This window comes from Dunckerocampus dactyliophorus, chromosome 10 (genome assembly GCF_027744805.1).
Source record: "Dunckerocampus dactyliophorus isolate RoL2022-P2 chromosome 10, RoL_Ddac_1.1, whole genome shotgun sequence".
NCBI lineage: Eukaryota > Metazoa > Chordata > Actinopteri > Syngnathiformes > Syngnathidae > Dunckerocampus > Dunckerocampus dactyliophorus.
In genome coordinates this window covers 5,201,825-5,222,718 of record NC_072828.1, presented here as the reverse complement: position 1 = coordinate 5,222,718, position 20,894 = coordinate 5,201,825, and the positions used below count along the sequence as shown (strand labels likewise).

At 38.8% G+C, this 20,894-nt stretch overlaps 1 protein-coding gene across 2 annotated transcripts in view; it reads right to left on the bottom strand.

Moving 5' to 3' along the window:
• Positions 1–1,677: 1,677 nt before the first annotated feature.
• The window catches only part of slc9a7 (solute carrier family 9 member 7), a 49,453-nt gene continuing 30,236 nt past the window's right edge, over positions 1,678–20,894 (bottom strand). The window contains exons 13-17 of one of the 2 annotated variants that reach the window (XM_054790971.1): positions 17,923–17,976; positions 10,608–10,671; positions 9,291–9,373; positions 5,948–6,053; positions 1,678–4,064 (exon numbers count right to left, since the gene is read on the bottom strand). In XM_054790971.1, the coding sequence (XP_054646946.1) occupies positions 3,810–4,064; positions 5,948–6,053; positions 9,291–9,373; positions 10,608–10,671; positions 17,923–17,976 (562 nt within the window). In that variant the 3' untranslated portion in view covers positions 1,678–3,809. The remainder of the gene's footprint in view (positions 4,065–5,947; positions 6,054–9,290; positions 9,374–10,607; positions 10,672–17,922; positions 17,977–20,894) is intronic. The other variant, XM_054790972.1, reaches the window with a different exon arrangement.

Here is a 20,894-nt window from a genome sequence, read left to right as displayed (position 1 = left end):
CACTCCTGTTTTACAGAGGATCTTTGACCAGATGGCGTGCCAGTGATCATGTGTAATTCCCAACAACACTGAAAGTGCAGCTGAGAACGCGCGGCTTTGTCTTTGTTACAAAGTCGTGTTTCGATGAAGACTTGCTCTGCCAGCTCCTAGGCCCCGCCCACACCAACAGCCACCATTTTAGCTTTTGATTTACGAGCAGGGAGGAGGTTTGTACACGACTCTGTCTTTTCCATACTTACTCCATCCGAGCAAAAATGATTTGTTGACATGATGAAACTATTTGACTTCCTGTACACGTTTGCTTGTGTATGACGGTTCATTTGACATAACAGTCAAAAGTTTGAAGACACCTTGTCATCCAATAACATGAGAAAGTGTCTTCATTCTTTTGACTTTAGTCAAAAGTATGGAGACACTTTCTCTTGCAATAGCTTCAGCAAGTGTCTCCAAACATTTGACAGGTATTCTAATATTTTATCGCCTCCATTAGGGTCGCATTTTCTGCCATTTTTGTAGTTTTTTTTGTGCCTTTTCCAGAAACGTCCTTCCTCGGGCTTCTGGTGACTTAAGCAATTAGGAGTTACAACGCCCTCTGTTGCCTCGGCATGCACATGACCTGTGGATGCAACATTTTTATTTGAACGTGTTTTGCAAAAAGTGGAGCAGTTACGTGTTTGCTTTTTATGACGTGAAATTGTGCACGTTTTTACGTCCGGACTTGGAGCTTAGTATAAAAGTAGCAGTCAAAAGTATGGAGACACTTGCTCATGCTTTTGAATGAGCAAGTGTCTCCATACTTTTGAGCGGTACTGCAACTTATTAATATAATATTGTCAACTTTCGACAGGCTTGCGAAAGGTGTAGAATGGCCTTACAGGTAGCGCCCTCTGTTGCTTTGGCATGCACTTGACAGCCTGCGGATGCAACTCTTCTTTTTGTCAATACAGTTGCAGTAAAAACTGTTTTTGCTTGTCATGATCTGAAATTGCGCACACTTTTACGTCCTCACACGTGGTTCATTATAGGAGTACCAGTCAAAAGTATGGAGACACATTCCCATTCAGTAGCATGACCAAGTGTCTCAATACTTTGGACTGATACTCCAGTTGCTTTTGTTAACATATTTTCCGCCCTTTGTTTTGTCTTTTCCAGGAATGACTTTCTTCAGGCTTCTGATTGGCCAGAACAGCCTGACATTTCGGGGTTGCAGCAGGTTGTAGGTTGTTGCCTTGGCATGCACTTGACAACCATCTAATGCAAGGATTTTTTAAATTTGAAGGTGATTTTTTTTTCGTGGGGTGGAGGAATGGAAATTGTTAAAACTTAAAAAAACGTCTGCACCGTTTGCATAATGAAGTGGGGGAGGTGTTACCTCCGATTCAACTTCTTTGACCCATTTTTTCTAAATATGACAGCCAGAGAAAACGGAATTTTATCGTCCTATTACGCAAATGGCTGAAAATAACTTGTACCGCCGACCACAGCGTCCATCAAACAACGTCGTGAATGATGTGTTGGATTATCCATCTCTTTTCTATGCCGCTGAGCCCCACCAGGGTGGCGGGGGTACACCTTGGACTGGTCAATGTGGAGGATTATTAAACGTGAAATTTCTTGATATGAAATCACTATTTGTTGTGAAGGAGTGTGTTTCCACCGCTTACAAACTATAAATATGAACATACAAATCGCCATCTCGGTTGAATTCCTTTAATCCACACTCATATTGCATTTCCATTATGTTTTTTATGGTTATTTCTAGCATACAATCACGTATAGCATTTTATTTTGGAGAGCAGGAAGTGTTTCATCTCCGTGTTTGGTCACTGCAAGGACAGATAGTGTAGTCTTACACAACAGTTATCCTTTCCTGAATGTTACACAAAGCAATAACTGTAAGTATTTTTCAAAGTATTAAAAATAAAAGCTCCAAAACAAACATGATTTCAATTGTGTGACTCGCACTGATTTCCCTTTTGTTGTTTCCTGATCGGAGGCGTAACCGCTGCGACGTAATGACACGCCTCCCCAGGGCAATGGAAAACGAATCTGGTGTACAGCCTGCTGGTTCACCTCCTGCTCTGAACTAAATCTGCACCGGCACCAAAGTCCGCTGCAGTGGAAAAGGGGTAAGAGAGGAGCCTAACAGCTGGGTGGAGTAAAACAGTCATCAGACGTAACGCACTGAAAGGGGAGCAAACACAGCAGGCCATTGTTGCAATTTACATAAGCTGCTCCTCCTCCTCTTGACCCCATGGAGTTTTCTTTAAAAAAATAAAAAAAAACACATTCTTGACAACCCCCGCACTGCTCACATGCCGGCATCCTCTTGCTAAGCTGCTTCTTTTATTGCAACACAATGAACAGCGTCTGTGAAAACACGCTGATTAACATTTAGGGTGTCAGCAGGGATGTTAGCTCGATGCTAAGCAACGTAGTGTTGCATAGTGACTCACACTGCACATATACTGTATGCATATATATATATATATATATATATATATATATATATATATATATATATATATACACATACATACATATACAGTATATATATATATATATATATATATATATATATATACACTATATATGTATGTACACTGTATATATAAATATATACATCTTTATGCTACATATTTCCTTCTGTCTGAGTGAAGGACACCAAAGAAGGTCACTCAAAAAGAGTGCAAACGTCCACCTCAATTTTTCCCATTTAGCATCTCAGTAGCTCAACGCAGACACGTTTTGATCCAAAATGTAATAAGGAGAAGATAATAAGATTTTTTTTAAACTATGTTAAATGGCAATTGCTGTTTGCTGGATTGAATTTGGATAAATCCTGGTTTGACTTTGCGCATGCTTCAATATCTGCAACATCAGTTTAGAGACACTTTCTCATTTGCTAACATGACAAAGTGTCTCTAAACTTTCACTGTTATTGTAGCTGAAACAGCTAGAATCATAGAATCAAAGGTTTAGAGACACTTTCCCATTCAAAAACATGACAAAGTGTCTCTAAACTTTTGACTGCTATTGTAGCTGAGACAGCTAGGATCATAGAATCAAAAGTTTAGAGACATTTTCTCATTCGATAACATCATAACGTGTCTCTAAACTTTTGACTGCTATTGTAGCTGAAACACATGGAATCATAGAATCAAAAGTGTAGAGCCACTTGCCCATTTGATAACATGACAAAGTGTCTCTAAACCTTTGACTGCTATTGCAGCTGAGACAGCTAGGATCATAGAATCAAAAGTTTAGAGACACTTTCTCATTTGATAACATGACAAAATGTCTCTAAACTTTTGACTGCTGTTGTAGCTGAAACAGCTAGGATCATAGAACCAAAAGTTTAGAGACATTTTCCCATTTGATAACATGACAAAGTGTCTCTAAACTTGTGACTGCTATTGTAGCTGAAACAGCTAGGATCATAGAATCAAAGGTTTAGAGACACTTTCCCATTCGATAACATGACAAAGTGTCTCTAAACTTGTGACTGCTATTGCAGCTGAGACAGTTTCCCATTCAATAACATGACAAAGTGTCTTTAAACTTTTGACCGGTGCTGTATCGACAGTCAATCTCCTTGGCAGAGGTAATAAATGTGAATAATAATCTCCTAGTTGCAGAATTATTGGATGAAGTTGCATCATATTTGGCCCCTTTGATGACAAAAAAAAAGTTCCACACAAAAAGCAGACAAAGTCCCGCTCCTTGGCAGAGGTAATTCCAAATAAAAAGAGTGCGTGACAGCATAGAGGGTGACTCCTGGCGTATGAACTCCATCTTTGTCTGTGTTATTAGATGTGATCCTCAATGGGGAAAACCAAGCGTGTTCCGCGGGTGAGCAGCTCCTGCTCGCGGGAGTCCAGCTCACGCTCCAGCGCCTCCTCCGACGTGCTGACGCTCCGTTTTCCATTGGCTCCGCCGTCCGCCCCGCTCCCTCCACCGCCGGACACCCCGTTTGTGGTGATGCCGTTATCGCCGAACGTGAAGGTCAGGTCGCCGTCGTTGCGGCCCAGGTCGCAGTCCGGGTCTCTCGGCTGCTCGTGGTTCTGAAAAGGTATCCACCATGGACATTACCTTCATGCTAGTCAAAGATCCTCTATTCTACACGACAGGATTTCTCTGACGTTTAAGAACCTACTGTAAAAACTCTACTCTATATGTAAAAATGCTTGTGAACTGCAAAACTGCAAAAACTCTAGTCCAAGATTATCTTTGTATAAAAATGCTAGTCATAGATTCTCGATATGACAGGAGCACAACATAATGAGAGCTCTTTGCTGTTTTAAGGACCTACGGCAAAAATACTAGTAAAAGATCCCCTATACGACAGAAACTTTCTGACGTTTTGAAGGGCCTACTGTAAAAACAATAGCCAAAAATCCTCAAAAGGCCTGCTGGACGATAATCGTCCTACAAATTATTGTCGATAATCGATATTATTGACATTTTTGAGACTATTTTTAAATTAATTATATGGCATAATAATAGGAGTACATCGTATCAAAAGCAATAAGCTTTAATTTCTCAAATAAATTAAACAAAAAAAGACAAAAAAACCACAATGAAAATAAAATGGACTATCAGTCTCTTTTGGCAAAAATTCCACTTAAATAAAAAACACAGTCATAACAACAAACAAAAAAAATAGACCCTGTCTCTGTTAAAAAGAGTCCAATAAAAACCACACACACACACAGTTATGTCGTGTGTTGTTAAACTACGGTTTATTATGTTAGCGGAGTAAAATGCAATGTTTCTGATGGCCTTCAACACGTCTTCTTTTCAACCGTATTGAAAGGTTGCATTTCTTCCGCAATGTAGCAAGTGACACTGTCTGTGAGCGCGCACCTTTTTGCGCTGTTTCGTTTGTTTTTACTTTACTTTGGCCGGCCGAAGTAAGCGTTGACTGTTGGGACGAAGGCTCTGCTGCACCTCCACACTGGGGCTGTGGCATCCAGCTGAGAAACCATCGCTTTTGTGCCTTCATTCATATTAGCGTTTGCATGCTAACTTGCTGCTAGCACTCTGTGTATCCACTCACTAGTAGCCACGACTCCACGTTCTGGGACAAAGAGGCTGAATGGCTGACAGGAGGGTTCACTCTCTCCGTTCACTCCACTATACAACCAATGCGCACAGACACATGCAGAGTGAACCCTCTTGTCACCCAGCCTGTGCGGTAAAGAGAGACGAGGAAAACAAACACGTATGCATACACAAAATGATCAACTTCATTTTATTTTATCGTTTGATTAATCGATTTTTTGATTACCGTGACAGGCCTAGTCCTCTACATTACTGGCGCTCGCTGCTGTTTTAAGGATCGACTGCAAAAACACTAGTCAAAGATCCTCTATATGACAGGAGCATATATATATATATATAACATACAGTATATAACATATATATATATATATATATATATATATATATATATATATAAAAAAGGGAGCTCTTTGCTGTTTTAGGGACCTACATCAAAAGCTCTCGTCAAAGATCTTCTATATGACAGGAGCATTTTCATTGGGTTGTCATGTAGAGTGTTCCATTTTGGTGAGAATGTGGGTTAGGGTGTTGATTTTAGCATCCTGCGTGAAGCAGGAAGTGGCAACCGAAGGACAAATGAAGACAAACAGCACTCGGCCAATGTGACTGAGCCTTGGGGGAGGTCTGCTTGAGGCCACAGAAAATCACATGCTGCTCGAGCAGCACAAGTGCATTTCCTTTGCAACTGTGCCGTGCGAGCTTTCACGCGCTCATTGATGCGCTGACAATCAATAGGCCGCCAGTGGCTCTAGGCGGTGGGGGGTTTTGGGGGCGTGGCTGCAGAGTGTACGTAGACACTGTAACACCACTGACATGTTAGCTAAGGCTAACGCTTTGTACAGAGCGGTCACTTCGCCTGGTTCACTTTTTATAGTGTGTTCACCTGGTAGGCCTTGGGGGAGGTCAGACAGCTGGCCAGGGGTCCGCAGTAGCCAGGCAGCGTGGACGTGAGCGGAGGGCCGCTGTGTGTCAAGATGGGCTTCAGGTAACTGGACGCCATTTTAAGGACATCAGCAGACATTATGTAATACTACACAGTTTAGATGCTCAGGGCATTGAATGGATCACAACTGGACTGTTCAGGTTGTCTTAGAAGACGTTCTGCCTCTCATCCGAGCAGGTTTCAACAGTTCATGCTCAAAGACTAGGTGGGACGCACACCAGTCAGACTAGATAGGACAGCTCTAGTCTGAGAGCTGGGTGCAAGATCCAATCCATTTATCCCCTAAAGGAGGAGGCAGGTCCAGACAGAAATGGTTTCCCTCTTTTGGGGTGCCAAATGGTGGTCATTAGGATACAATGGAGTGGGGCCTCTGCCCACCAACAATGGTCGTTTGGGTGGCGTCCCCTTCTTTAGCATCCCCTTCAGATGGAATGATGGTCATGGACCCACCCGAAACCAAGATGGCTGTACCTTGTTTATTTGTTAGGGGCTAAATGACAGTCTTCTAGGAAGCAATGAAAGGACAGCATTGCAAGTGGGAGAAAGGTGGTGCCGCAGACCCCCCCTCTGTTCAGAGATGTCTTCTCAACCTTAACGTAGATGGCAGTTTGGGTTCCAGTAGGTGGTGCCAATCAAAAAGTAGGTATTGGTCAGTATGAGTGGGTTTTCTGTAAACACCACCATAGTCTGTCGTCCCTGTCGTCTCCAATGTGGACGTCACAGTCCAAAAAAGCCAACTTATTGTCTGTGACATCCTCACGTGTGAACTTGATGTTTTTGTCCATTGAGTTAATGCGCTAGGTGAAGGCTAGCGCTTCTGGGCTTCTGCATTTTTCACATTTTAAACACTCTCAAAGTTCAAATTTCATTTGAATTGAAATGATCAATCTACTACAGTAGGTTGGACACAAGAAATTATGAAGTGACTCACGCGTGACCGTGCTTCTACTCCTTGAGCCTGTTAGCTTCTTCTTCTTCTATTGTTATTGACGGTTAGCTAGCAGCTCACGCAGTTAACTAGCGACAGTACGAAGGAGATTGATTAACAATGGTCTACAGCCAATCAGGACGCAGGACACAATGGGTGGGTTCTCCCTTAGCCAGTAAGGACTGTTGTGACTCTATATGTAGCCGGCTATTGGCTACTTTGGGTTCCTGATAGGCTCCTACAGGCACGTAAAGACACTGTGACATGGGTGTACATCACCCTCTACTGGTAGCAGTAGTAAATACAATAACAGACAACAGAGCACCGATAGATGGCTCTAATAATACACCACAAGGGCGCGGAACACAATGTGCGTTCAAACACAAAACAGCGAATCTGCGAAAGCTGAACCGCGATGTAGCAAGGGAACACTGTAGTTCATAAATATAACATAACATAAATTGGCCGCACCGCTGTATAAGCCGCAGGGTTCAAAGCTTAAGAAAAAAGTAGTGGCTTATACACGAGAAATTACGGTAATATGCTCCCCTTCGGTTTCTGTTGTTATTTTTCCTAATTGCTGATTCTATCGCAGTGAACAAAATCAACTATTGGAACTTGCTGTGGTGTCATGATAAAATTCAACCCTTTAGCCAAAACTTCCTTCACCGGTTGGGTAAGATTTCTGTCTGACAAGTTCCTTAACAGGTACTGTGTAGAAAACTGTGTTTTGATGCTCGGGTGAGAGGCGAAACGTCTTCTAAGGCAACCTGAACAGTCCAGTTGCGATCCATTCAATGCCCTGAGAATACAATGACCTGGATGAATGACAATAACCACAGGCATACACTGTTTAGAGTAGTCAGTGTGCAGCTTATACAGCAGTGGAGTTTGCACTGCTTCACAATGTCACCGTCCATGTAGGAATTTATCTTTGCCCTCAGCCAACCGCAGCTCCCTAGCTGTTGGCAGCACTCATGCACCATGCTTGACAGTAGGCAAGTTGTTGTTCATTTTCCAAATATTTTGACTTTCTTCTCAAATAATCTTCGTAAATTTTATTCTCGTAATATAATGACTTCATTCCCATAATATTTTGACTTTCTTCTGGTAACATTAGAACTTGTACCTAATTTTCCAAAAATTACAACTTTATTTTGTTTTGTTTGTTTCTCATAATGTTACAACTTTTTAAAAAATGTAACCTTTTCTTTAATATTTCAACTCTAAGCTCCAAAAACGGCATTATTTTTCCTCATATAACAAGTTTATTCTTATAAAACTTCTTATTTTTTTCTTGTTAGAATTCTACTTTTTTCTCTTAGTATTTTGACTTTATTCCTGTAAAATTACAGCTGTTGTTTTTTATTTCTGCTGCTGTTTTTTTTCTTACATTTTCCTACTATTTAAACTTTCTTCTTGTGTATTTTCTTCTTGTAATTATGAAATTATTCCCATAATATTTTGAATTTATTCTCGTAACATTAGAATTTATTCCGCTACCTCATTTTCCAAAAAATACAACTTTATCTTTTTCTCATAGTATTAAAACTTTTTTTAAAAAGTCAAGTATTTTCTTTAATATTTCAACCCTATGCTACTAAAATGACATAATTTTTTCTCATATTTTTCCTCATGTTACAAGTTTATTCTTATTATAAAATTGCAACTTTTTTTTCTCGTTACATTGTGACTTTTTTCTCTTAATATTTTGACTTTATTCTCGTAAAATTACAGCTGTTTTTTTCCCCAACTGTTTCAACTTTCTTCTTGTAAATGTTCTTCCTGTAATCATGACTTTATTCCCATAGTATTTTGACTTTATATTATAACTTCTTCCGCTACCTAATTTTCCAAAAATTACAACTTTATTTGTTGTTTTGTTTTTCATATTAACTTTCATATTACCACTTAAAAAAAACACATCTTTCTTTAATATTTCAACTTTATGCTACTAAAATCACATTCTCATAAAATGATGACTTTTCCTCATAAGATGACAACTTTTTTCTCGCAATATTTTGACTTTATTCTTGTACAATCGATGCTGATTTTACAACTTTTGCTGTTGTGTTTTTTTAAATTATTTTTACAATATGCTGCGTGCAAATTAAAAAAAGCTGCGTAAAAAAGCTCCGCAAACAACCCCTGGCCACACTTTGGACACCCCTGTTTTATAGTATTGTCCCTTGACAAGGTATATTTGTCATCAAATGGCTGCTGAGGGGGTGTACTCTGCATTGTACTGCGAGACAATAGCAGTACTCAGCAGTCAATGAGCTATTCTGCACTATTCCACTACTAAGCCAGGCTAACATACAGTGAGCATGAAGCAGTACACACAAAAAAGGATACTTGTGATCAAAGGTGTACCACATCCTGAAGAGCCAAGCACTCTCCTGTTTGGTTTTACTTGGGCCTTCAGCCTGGGAGACGTCCTGCACAATGAAAATCACATTCACAAAAAGACACAGCATATTTTCAGGTGTGCTTCACTTGCATTATGGGTAATGTAGGCACTCAGATTTGGCAAAAGAAAAAAAAACTGCTTATTTAATCAACTCATTGCAATTCACATTGTCTCAGAAAGTGCAGATTTTTTTTTTATTATTACCTTAAATAAATGTAATATCCTCTTCTGTTGCCCATAATCATTTATTATAATAGAAATAATAATCCTATAGGTCACACCAAATATTATAATATAAATGATCATTTATTACAATAGAAATAAGAATTCTAGAGTATATTAAATTACAACAACTCTAATATAATCATTTATTAAACTATAAATAAATAATATTCCTAACGTTTATCTAAGTGTACAGAAAATATGAATAATAATTTATTATAATATAACTAGGAATCCTATAGTTTACATTAGATTATACCAAATATAATGTAAATAATAGCGATGCTATAATTTATAATACAAATAACAATCCTATAGTTTACATTAAATTACACCAATGATTATAATATAAATGTAAAAAAAATAGTTATTTATTAATTACATAATAAATTAATAAAATAGAATAAATGCTAAAATTATTTCATAAAAGTGTATATTGTTTAAATATACAAATATATTAAATATAGAAATATGTAAAGATATTATATATTTTTTTATGTATTATTTTTTTCTGGCAGTCACTTCCACACCGTTTTATCATGTAAATGAAATAAAAAAAAAAAAAAAACAAGACAAAGAGGTGACCTAAAATGACCTAATTTTTACGGTTATGTTCAACAGTCGTAAGTTGACGTGAAAATGTGAATGGATTATTCCTGCTAAATAATGGAGTATAATTCATTTATGGATTACGTTTACACGTTTGCACATCTTCTTTACTTTTTATTTGGATTGCTTTGTTTTTACTTATTAGCACAACCTTATGGTTATTTTGCTCATTTGTTTCTGTTTTGTAAAAAAATATATGTTTAAAACCCAGCATGAGGTTGACAGCATCCAGCAAGCTCACCACACGCATCCCAAAAAACACAAAAAAAGTCATTCTGAACGAGTGGAAACTCGACACGTCTCGTCTGTCCTCCGTTTCTCTTTTTGACAGGCGGAACTTTCTGCGCGTTTTCTTCCTGCTGACGCAGCATGTGCATGTTCCATTTGCACAAGTTTCACCTGCAGAGAAGAAAAAGAAAAAACACCCTCACCCCTTGAAGGACCTGGAAGGTGTCTGCAGACGGCTGCGGGTCCTGATCGGGCTCCACTCCCACCCTAAAATACGGGAAAGACACAGAGACACAGTCATGGTCCCATGTGGTCTCATGGCGGACATCATGGCGTCATGCTCAACTCTTGAATGGGTGCAGTATCTAACAATGTGGCTCTCTGTGTGTTTTGAAAAGCATAATTCATATTTTGCTTGAAATGCAACCCTTCTGAAAGTGTCCACAAGCCACAACTTCCTGTTTCGACAAGACAAGACAGACTTTGCAGTGCAGCAGAAATGCCGCTTTCAAGCAGACAGCAGATAGAAGGGATATTGCAGCATCACCGGAGATTACACACGACACTCATTCATTCTGGCAATACCCATAAAAGGCCACTAGGGGACAGTATCGCTCTGCAAACTTCCTCTTCCCTCCCTCGGTACGCCTTTTTGCTTTACTGTAGTTTGATGTAGTTGCATTAAACAAGACATTTATTTTCTGACACTACTGACAGTTAAAGAACGCTAAAATGTTACGTTGAACATTGCCTGCACAGTGACGGAAGGCTTTAATCCCCCGTTTCAAATTTCGTCGCTTCACTCCATCACGGTTTTTCAAGAATATATGAATGAATAAATCATTGCTTTTTCATGGTTGAATGTGACCTATAATTGGTATAAAAATGGGCATACTGAAGTAAATGCTCCATATTGTTGGCTTTAATGAAGCATTTTCAAAAATAAAAATAAATAATAAATGGCTAAATGAAGTCAAAAATAAGGCATTCAGAAGACGCATTCAAAAACGTTGTGATGACATGTAGGTTTCTACACTGGTCACTAGGTGTCAGTAATGTTACATTGGTGAGACAATAGTCACCGCAGGAAGTACCGTACAGAACAGGAAGGAAAAAAAGAACAACAAGAAGCAACCTAACAAGATACGAACGTGATAAGTGAATTTATGCCAAGTAGGATTCCTTTCTTATAAATGAAATATTTTGGTGGTTGGAGCATAAAATCTATTTATGACCTTCTAAATACAGTTTTTTTTTAATTATTAGAGCACTCTAGACATGAAATAACTTCCCTATAGTCAACTTTACATTCCTATTACCCAATATAGTAGACATAATAAGACATAAATAAGACTCGTACTAAATGTGTTCCCGAGGGGAGCTGAGTGGAGTGGGGGTGGGTCACACAGGAAGTGATGACGGGGGTTCGGGGTTGAGTTACGGACGCAACAGGGATTATTGTGCCTGTTGTGAGATCATTCAAACCTGCAATAAAAGCCTGTTGTTCCGGCGATCAAGTCTGGTGCTTGTGTGTCTCACCAAACATTACAGTAACATTACTGTACAATACTACATACTGTATCATCACAACGTCTTTGAATGCATCTTCTGAATGCCTTACATTTGTATTTTACTTCATTTAGACATTTTTATTGCTTAAAAATGCATCATTTAGGCAAAAAAATATTTTCTTAAATATGCATATTTTTGGACTAATAATGTATATACAATGTATATATAATAATGTTGCGAAGCCGCAAAATTCAAAGCGGTGTGGTGAGGGATGACTGTATTAGGTAATAGGAGTGTACTATAAGAGTGTTATTTCATGGCTAGAGGGCTCTAATAATGTTTAAAAAAACGTACTTAGAAGGTCGCAAACAGGTGTTCTTTATCTTATTTTCTCTTATTATGTCTACTATATTGGGTAATAGGAGTGTAAAGGTGACTATAGGGGTGTTATTTCATGTCTAGAGGACTCTAATGTTAAAAACCGTATTTAGAAGGTCGTAAACAGGTTTTCTATGCTACTAACTACCAAAATATTCCATTTCTAAATAAAGAATCCTACTTGGTGAAAATTGTATTATCCCGGTTGGTTCTGGAACCAATTAACTTCCATGAATGAGTGATTCCTGTCATTCAAATTGCATGATTTCCCAACGGGGAATGTGTTCTAAAATCAGAATTATTTCTTTAAATCAAGCAGCAACACATCTTTTTTTCACAGCAAAAAACAGGTATTAATAATTCCCCCCATGGTGTCCCTTACCAAAACACAGGGATTAAAATCAACACGAGTGGATTTAAAAAAAAAAAACGGGCACTTTCCATTCACATATAACCCCCGGAGCTGTCGACTGTAATCCTTCTTTTTTTGGACGCGAGCCCGAGCAGACAAGTGTGGCCTTCCATGAACTTCTTCCATGAACAATCAACAGTAAGAAATTCATGGCTTGGCTTTGTTGTTGAGGGGTTTCCATGACGACCAGCCAATAAATATCACTTTGGAATGAAAGAGCTTTTTCTCGCCGGAAGCCTGTTAGTTTGGTTTGGTTTGGTTCAAATTTATGTGAACATGCATGAAGGTTACAATGGAATACATCTCATGAATCATCCTTTCACAGTTCCACATGTCCAAAAGGAGTAGGAAGAAGCAAAGCTTATTTAATCCTACCCCCCATCCATTCCACATCCTGTACAGTACATATTATTCACTTCCTGCATCCCATGGAATAGTATTCCATATAATAATCAGTGTAATATAAATAAATAATCAAAAATAAAAACAAGCATGACAGAACAATAAGTATAATAATATATATAGAGTACAGTACATAAGACTCCTTCTTCTGCCTTGTATTTAGCAAACATCAACTGCTTGTATTGTTTTTTGAATTTGCTCATCTCTGTACATTATTTGACTTCCTTACTCAATCCGTTCCATAATTTAATTCCACATACAGAAATGCTGTGGGTTTTCAGCGTTGTTCTCGCATATAAATGTTTTAAGTTTAATTTTCCTCTAAGATCATATTTCTCTTCTCTTATAGAGAAATACTGTATGAGGTTTTTGGATAAGTTATTGTTAACTTTATGCATTATTTTAGCTGTTTGAAAATGTACTAAAATCAGCACATTTTAATATGTGCGATTTAAAAAATAGAGGGTTGCGGGGGCATGCTGGAGCCTATCCCAGCTGACTTCGGGCGACAGGTGGGGTACACCCTGGACTGGTGGCCAGCCTATGGCAGGGCACATATAGACAAACAACCATTCACACTCACATTCATACCTATGGACAATTTAGAGTCTCCAATTAACCTCACCTGCATGTTTTTGGGAATGTGGGAGGAAGCCCAGAACTGCCCAGGGGAGAATCAAACCCAGGTCTTCCCGATCTCCAGGCTGTTCCTGTATTGGCCAACATGCTAACCACTAGACCACCGTGCGGCTTCTTTCAATATCCACTCAGTTTATTTGTATTTGATCATATGTATGTTTTTCTGCTATTTCGAAATAGCATTATTTTAGTTTTACTTAAGTTCAAGGATAATCTGTTCCAGTCAAACCATGACTTTAATATAACCATTTCATCCTTGACCTTTTTATTACTTCTTGTGCGCTTTCTCCAGAACAAAAGGCAGTGGTATCATCTGCAAATAATACCAACTTTAAATCCTTTGTTACTTTACAAATGTCATTGATATACAAATTGAACAGTTTTGGTCCCAATATGGACCCCTGGGGTACTCCACATGTGATATTTAAACTTGTAGATGTGTATTCTCCTAGCTTTACAAATTGCTTCCTGTTTGGTAGATAGCTTTTAACCTAATTCAAAACTAATCCTTTTATTCTGTACCTTTCTAATTTTGTTGTTAAGATATTGTGATTAATTGTATCGAAGGCTTTTGTCAGATCCATGAATACAGCAGCTGCACATCTTCTGTTGTCCATAGCAGTGATTTCCTCCGTGATTTCCATCAGTGCCATAGAAGTTGAAATGTTAGCTCTGTATCCGTATTGACTACCTGCTAGTAATTCGTTGTTATTAATACATTTGTCCAACCAGTTATTGAATAGTTTCTCCGTAATTTTAGAAAATCAGGGTAACAAGGAAACCGGTCGGTAATTTTGTAAATTGATGTTTGTCTCCGTTTTTGAAAATTGGAACCACTTCAGCTATTTTCATTTTGGGAGGATTTTTCTGAAAAGACAAGTTACTAATCCAGTATATGTTAACGGTTCTACAATCTCATTGATGACCCTTTTCATCAGTTCCATTTCGATTCCATGACAATCAGTTGATGTTTTTGCCTTAAAATGTTTGACAACGTCAGTGATCTCCTTTTTGGTTACAACAGTGAGAAACATAGAATTCAGATTCCCAACTATGGTTTCATTCCATTCCTCCATTGTCCAGAGTTTTGGAATTTCTTCTCCCAGTTTTGGTCCAATATTTACAAAATAATTGTTGAACATTTGAAGTACCTCGTTCATATCATCCTTACTAGTGTTTCCAACCATGGAATAGTGGGGGTAGTCTGCTTTATTAATGTTATTTTTTATAATACTATTTAAGATGCCCCAAGTTGCTCTCATGTTATTTTTATTCTTATCTAGTAAATGACTAGAATATTCCCTCTTACTCGCTCTCAAGATTGTTGGCGTCTTATTTTTTATAAGTCTTATACTTTTTTTCTGCTTGAGAGACAACTTTTATACATTTTTCACTAAAATGACCAAATGCAGACACGGACATGAATAAAGGACCGTGTCTATCTATCTATCTATCTATCTATCATATTTCTTTTTCATTCACAAAATGTGATCTATTAAGACCGTTAATCTCATAGTTGTCAAGCACTTTAACATGCAACTTCCTATGAAACATCATTATTAGCATTATTAACTGTATTATTTCAGACATGAAAGAGACTTTTCCAGGGATGTATGGGCAATAAGAGCAATGTGCATTACGGTATATATATTAGCTAATAGCTGCTAAAATATATATTTGGACTACTAGATCCAAATATACTCCTCCCAAGAGGTTTATATCTCAGATACATTTCAGGATGAACCTACAGTAAATGTACTACTGCATAAACTGCATAAACTGTTGAACTTAATTTGAGCTTCTCTAATTTGAATTGCACATACTAACATTCTGTAGCAGTTGTGCATATCCCCAACTTTGTGTGAGTAGTATAAATGAATCGCTAAATTCATCAAATTTAAAAAATATAAATTCAAAATGTGGTATGTAATAAAATATCTGTTGTTGAAATATTCATTTATATAATAAAATTATACATGCATAGAAATACTATAAGATATATAATTACATGAATTATAATCAAATATTATATTGAATACATATCATTTAATATTTGATTTATGTTACATTATTATTATTATAAAAATAACATTTAAATAAATGGGTTGTGTGAAAAATAGTGATTGTGATTTGAAATGACAGAATGAAAAGTGCCATGACAGAGAGAAAGGGCCGTCGCTATCTTTGAAGGGAAGTTAACAAAAAATACTTCACCTTAAAGAAAAACTGCACTTTTTTTTTCTGCCGATCATCCACAATCCTTATGTGAGACATGACAACACGTCTTTCTCTTTTTTGTGCGTTCTACAGATAGAAAAACAGCTAAAAATGCATAATGGGACGCAACTATTCTGAAAAAACCTCCAAAAACAACAATCCACCTAATGTGACGTGTCAGTGGCAGAGCCAGAAATGTTTCATTGGGGGGCCGGAGTGAGAGCATTACTCACATAGGGGTGGCTAGAAGTTGATACCTGATTTGTCTCGAGGGCCAGTGGGGTGGCCGCCACTGCTTTTGGAGCGTCATTAGAGCAATTACTAGCTGAGCAGTGTGCCAAGGACATCCTTTCAATGCATAGTTTCTGGATTCTGCTCCCCATCATGGCGGCCAAACCCGCGCAGGGCATAATACAGAAGCGGATGCCGATCGGCACTCCTGTTTTAACTCTAGACTTTCCATGCCCACTCATGCTGCTCCGGAGAGCTTCCATTATTAACAGATGTACGGTATGTGCTGAATCACGCTTCGGGGTTTAAGTCAAAGTCAACATAGTGACAAAAATTGACCGCAACCGACCAAAGTAATGATGGAAAACGTACCTACCGCTTGCAGTTCATGCAAGACGCGCTTTTATTGACAGCTCCTCCAAACAGAAAGTTGTGTGCTGCAGTGAAATGCGTCCAAGCGGAAACGGCGGTTAGGCTGAACTAATGTTCTGCACCACGGAGCCGCGTTTGTCAAAATTGTCCCCTAGCTGTGGGCGTGGCCGCTGGGGCGGTCGGAGAGTCCGCCACTAAACACTGTTACACCGAAGAACTACTTTACTGGTGTAGTGACACCTCGCCACGCCATACCGGCTAGCTACTAGCTGGCTAGCGACTAGCTTCACCCACAATGCCTCAGGCCACTACCGAAAGGTAATGCTACATATTGGAGCTGCCGCCACTGCTGCTGTGTTTTTGTTTTTGAGTTTGGAAAAGTCAACGCTAGGTGTAGCGTATGTTGCTATGTGAAATCAATGAGCCCAGGAAGGATGCTTAAAACGACCAAAATACGGCAAAATACTCTTGAGTATTACAAGTTATCATGAATGTACCTGCTAGGTTTTTTAATAGCAGGCTTTCTAGGCAGAGTAGGTGTGTCCCATTACGTGCATTAATTAGCTGCCACTTTTTAGCCATTTTTATATCTTTAGAACGCACAGAAATGAAAAAGACGTGCGTTCGTGCCTCATATAAGGATTGTGGACAATGGGCAAAATTCCCCAAAAAAAGGGCAGTTTCCCTTTAACATCCTACTTGACATGAGGATTATTTATCGTGTTCTTATAAACATCATTATGCACACGCACACAAACACACACACACACACACACACACAGGATCTGTGTAGAATCGTAGAAGCTCGAAAAACAAAGACTGGCCTTACATGATATGAAGACAACTGCAGGGGCCTCCGAGAGGGAACACGCACACACACACTTATATAAGAGGGAGTTCCGCTGACTTCCTCTGATCCACTAATCCTGAACCCCCCCATGCCCCTCCTCCTGATGATTCCTCACAGGCCACTCTGTCTTCAGACATGCAACCTTGGAGGAACATGGAGGAAACGTCTTCTTCCTCTTTGGCAGCGAACACGCAATCAGCTGGAAAAGGCTGTCTATGCTGTGGTGTAGAAACCGTATGTACTGAAAAGTGTAGTACCGGACTACACCCATGATTCTCATATTGCTGTTGGTGAGGAAGAAAACCAATGTCAGCATGGCATCCAACATGCCCCGCCCCCTTCCATTGAAAGAAATAAGCGCTGTCCACAATCCACAGCCACTCCATGATGAAACACACAACCAGAAGACACCAGAAACCTCTTCACCCCTCCACACAGACACACAAGCTTCACCATCACCAAGAAAGTCCAACACCACTTCCTGTATTTCGTTCCCGTGCAGCACCTGATGTACTCCCACTGTCCATGTCGGCGCCGTCGCTCCCGTCTGCCCTTCGCTCTGCCACAGCATAAAAAGACATTCAGCATGCTGTACACGGACTACTCTAAAGTGTACTCCCTGCCCTGGCTCGTGGGTATTCTTATTCGGAGTCCTTCGGATGATTTGAACGCCGCGAGGTGACGGCTGTCATGAATTACTTGCGAGAGGAGCGATGGCATGACTGAAGCGTTTTGACTTTTGGATGATTTTGAGTCGTTGTATTTCTGTGATGAAATGTGTTGTTTTCACGAAGAACTTGCGAGGAGCGATCACATGACAGTCAAACCACGGATTTCGTACGCAGCAGCTTTTGCATGATTCGCTTTTGTGCAAAATCTTTCACTAAAATTTTGCCTCGGTTTTCCTATGCCCCAGTTTTAGTATGATTCGGGTTTTGTCAACAATATGTTAATGAACATTTTTGATGAAAACCTAAGCATAGGAAAACTGGGGCATACAAAAACTGAGGCATAAGTTTAGTGAACATTTTTGATGAAACCTGAATCATGCAAAAAATGGGGCATATGAAATCTGAGGCAAAACAAAGAGGTGAGGTGCATTGTTAGCTGGCTCATGCTAACTCGTTTTCTCTCGTTAGAACGCACAGAAAAGGGAAAGTAATATGTGTTCATTTTTCACATAAGGATTGTGGATGACAGGCAACATTTCAAAGAAGTGCAGTTTTCCTTTAAATTTTGCCTCGGTTTTCTTATGCCCCAGTTTTTGTAGGATTCGATTTTCTTAAAAAATATTTTGCTGAAATTTTGCCTTGGTTTTTGTATGCACCAGTTTTTGCGTAATTTGGGGTTCGTCAAAAAGATTGCCTCGGTTTTCATATTCGTGTTTGCTAAACTTTTTGTTTGTTTTTTGCCTCAGATTTCAATTTTTTGCATGATTCAGGTTTCATCAAAAATTTCCACAAAAATACGCCTCTGTTTTCATATGCCCCAGTTTTCGTATAATTCAAGTTTCAGCAAAAATGTTCACTAACATTGTGCCTCAGTTTTTGTTTGCCCCAGTTTTCCTATGCTTAGGTTTTCATCAAAAAATGTCATTACATTTTTCCATGGTTTTCGTATGTCCCCGTTTTTGTATGAGTAAAACATTTTCACTAAAATGATGCCTCGGTTTGTATATGATTTGTGTTTCAATGAAAATTTCTGTTAAATTTTGCCTTGGTTTGAGTACACCTCAGTTTTTGTATGATTCAGTTTTCATTAAAAATCCTAGATACATTTTTTTCTTGGTTTTCATATAACCCAGTTTTTGCATGTTTCAGGCTTCGTCAGAAAGATTGCCTCAGTTTTCATATTCGTGTTTTCATACTCAGGTCTCATAAAAAAATCTTTGCTAAAATTTTGCTTTGTTTTTTGTATGCTCAAGTTTTCACATGATTTGGGTTTCGTCAAAATAAAATTGGTAAGAATTTTACCATGTTTTTTGTGTGATTTATTTTTCATTGAAAACTTTTGTTAAATTTTGGCTCACATTTTGTACACCCCAGTTTTTGAATGATTCGGTTTTTCGCGAAAATGTTCACAAAAAGTTTGCCTTGGTTTTCCGTATGCCCCAGTTTTCTAAAGACTGAAATTTTGTCTGGGTTTTGTTTCAATGTTGCATGTAACAAACTAGTCTGATTGCCCTGCACGGGGGTGACCTCCGGCAAAAGCAAAAGTCTAAAAATGCACGTACGGTGATTGCAGTGTTTGTAAGACAGGAATAAAAAGGGCAAACACAAGCTCCCTGATGGAGGTAATCAGCACAGATGCAACCTAACTGTGTGTGACAGGTGAACATCTCCGACTGGGCGAAAAGCTCACGCAAACGAATATCTGATTTTATTGCGAAAATCAGGTAGCGCACATCATGCGGAAACGCAACTAGCAGGGTGGCTTACGGCTGCATTCTCCTGTTACCATGGCGACGGGTTCACTAAGGGGAGATTTTGCCAGCGCTACGCAGCGCACAATAGTTCCTCCTCAGACCGAGGCGGCATTAGTCATACTAAACAGAGCGCGCAAACACACACACACACACACACACACACACACACACATAATCGGCTTTATGGCAGCAAATAGAAGCCCTCCCTCGTGTGTGTGTGTGTGAGTGTGTGTGTGTGTGTGTGTGTGAGTGTGTGTGTGAGGTAATAATAAGAAGAGGTTGGAAGCAAAACACTACATTAGTAATCTGTTACTGCACGTTTAGCAGTGGTAGCAAAAGTTCTAAAAATGAGCGGCGTGGGAATGAGATGCAGTGAATTGCCTTCAAATATGCAGGAATTCTGGCGGAGCTCTCTGGCCCCCTCTCCTGGGCAACCAATCAGAGCCAACATGGCCTCGCCTCATTGGACGGACCAAATATTTAAACAAGTGGTGTCCAAAGTGCGGCCCGGGGGCCATTTCCGGCACGCAGCTGCTTTCTGATTGGCCCGCGGCACATTGTCAAAGTATAATTTAACAAGAAAACGAAACAAAAAAAACAGCAGCAGCAAAAATAGAAAAATCAGCAGTAATTTTACAAGAATAAAGTCAAAATATTCCAGTTGATCTAGTGAGGAAAAAGCCGTAATTTTCCAAGAGTGACATTGGAATATTATGAGGAAAAATGACATCACTTTAGTAGCATTAAGTTGAAATATTAAAGAAAAAAAATAGGTTATTTAAAAAAAAAACTTGTAAGATTATGAGAAACAAACAAAACAAAGAGTTGTAATTCTTGAAAAATAAGGTTGCAGAAAAAGTTCTAATAAAGTCGAAGTATTATGGAAATAAAGTCAGGATTACAACAAGAAAATTTTACAGAAAAGGAAACAAGCAGCTGTAATTTGATGTGAATAAAGTCAAAATGTGAAGAGAAAAAAAGTTGCATTCAAAACAAAAAATGTTATGAGAATAAACAAGTAATTATTGTAATTATTAAAAGAAAAATATGTC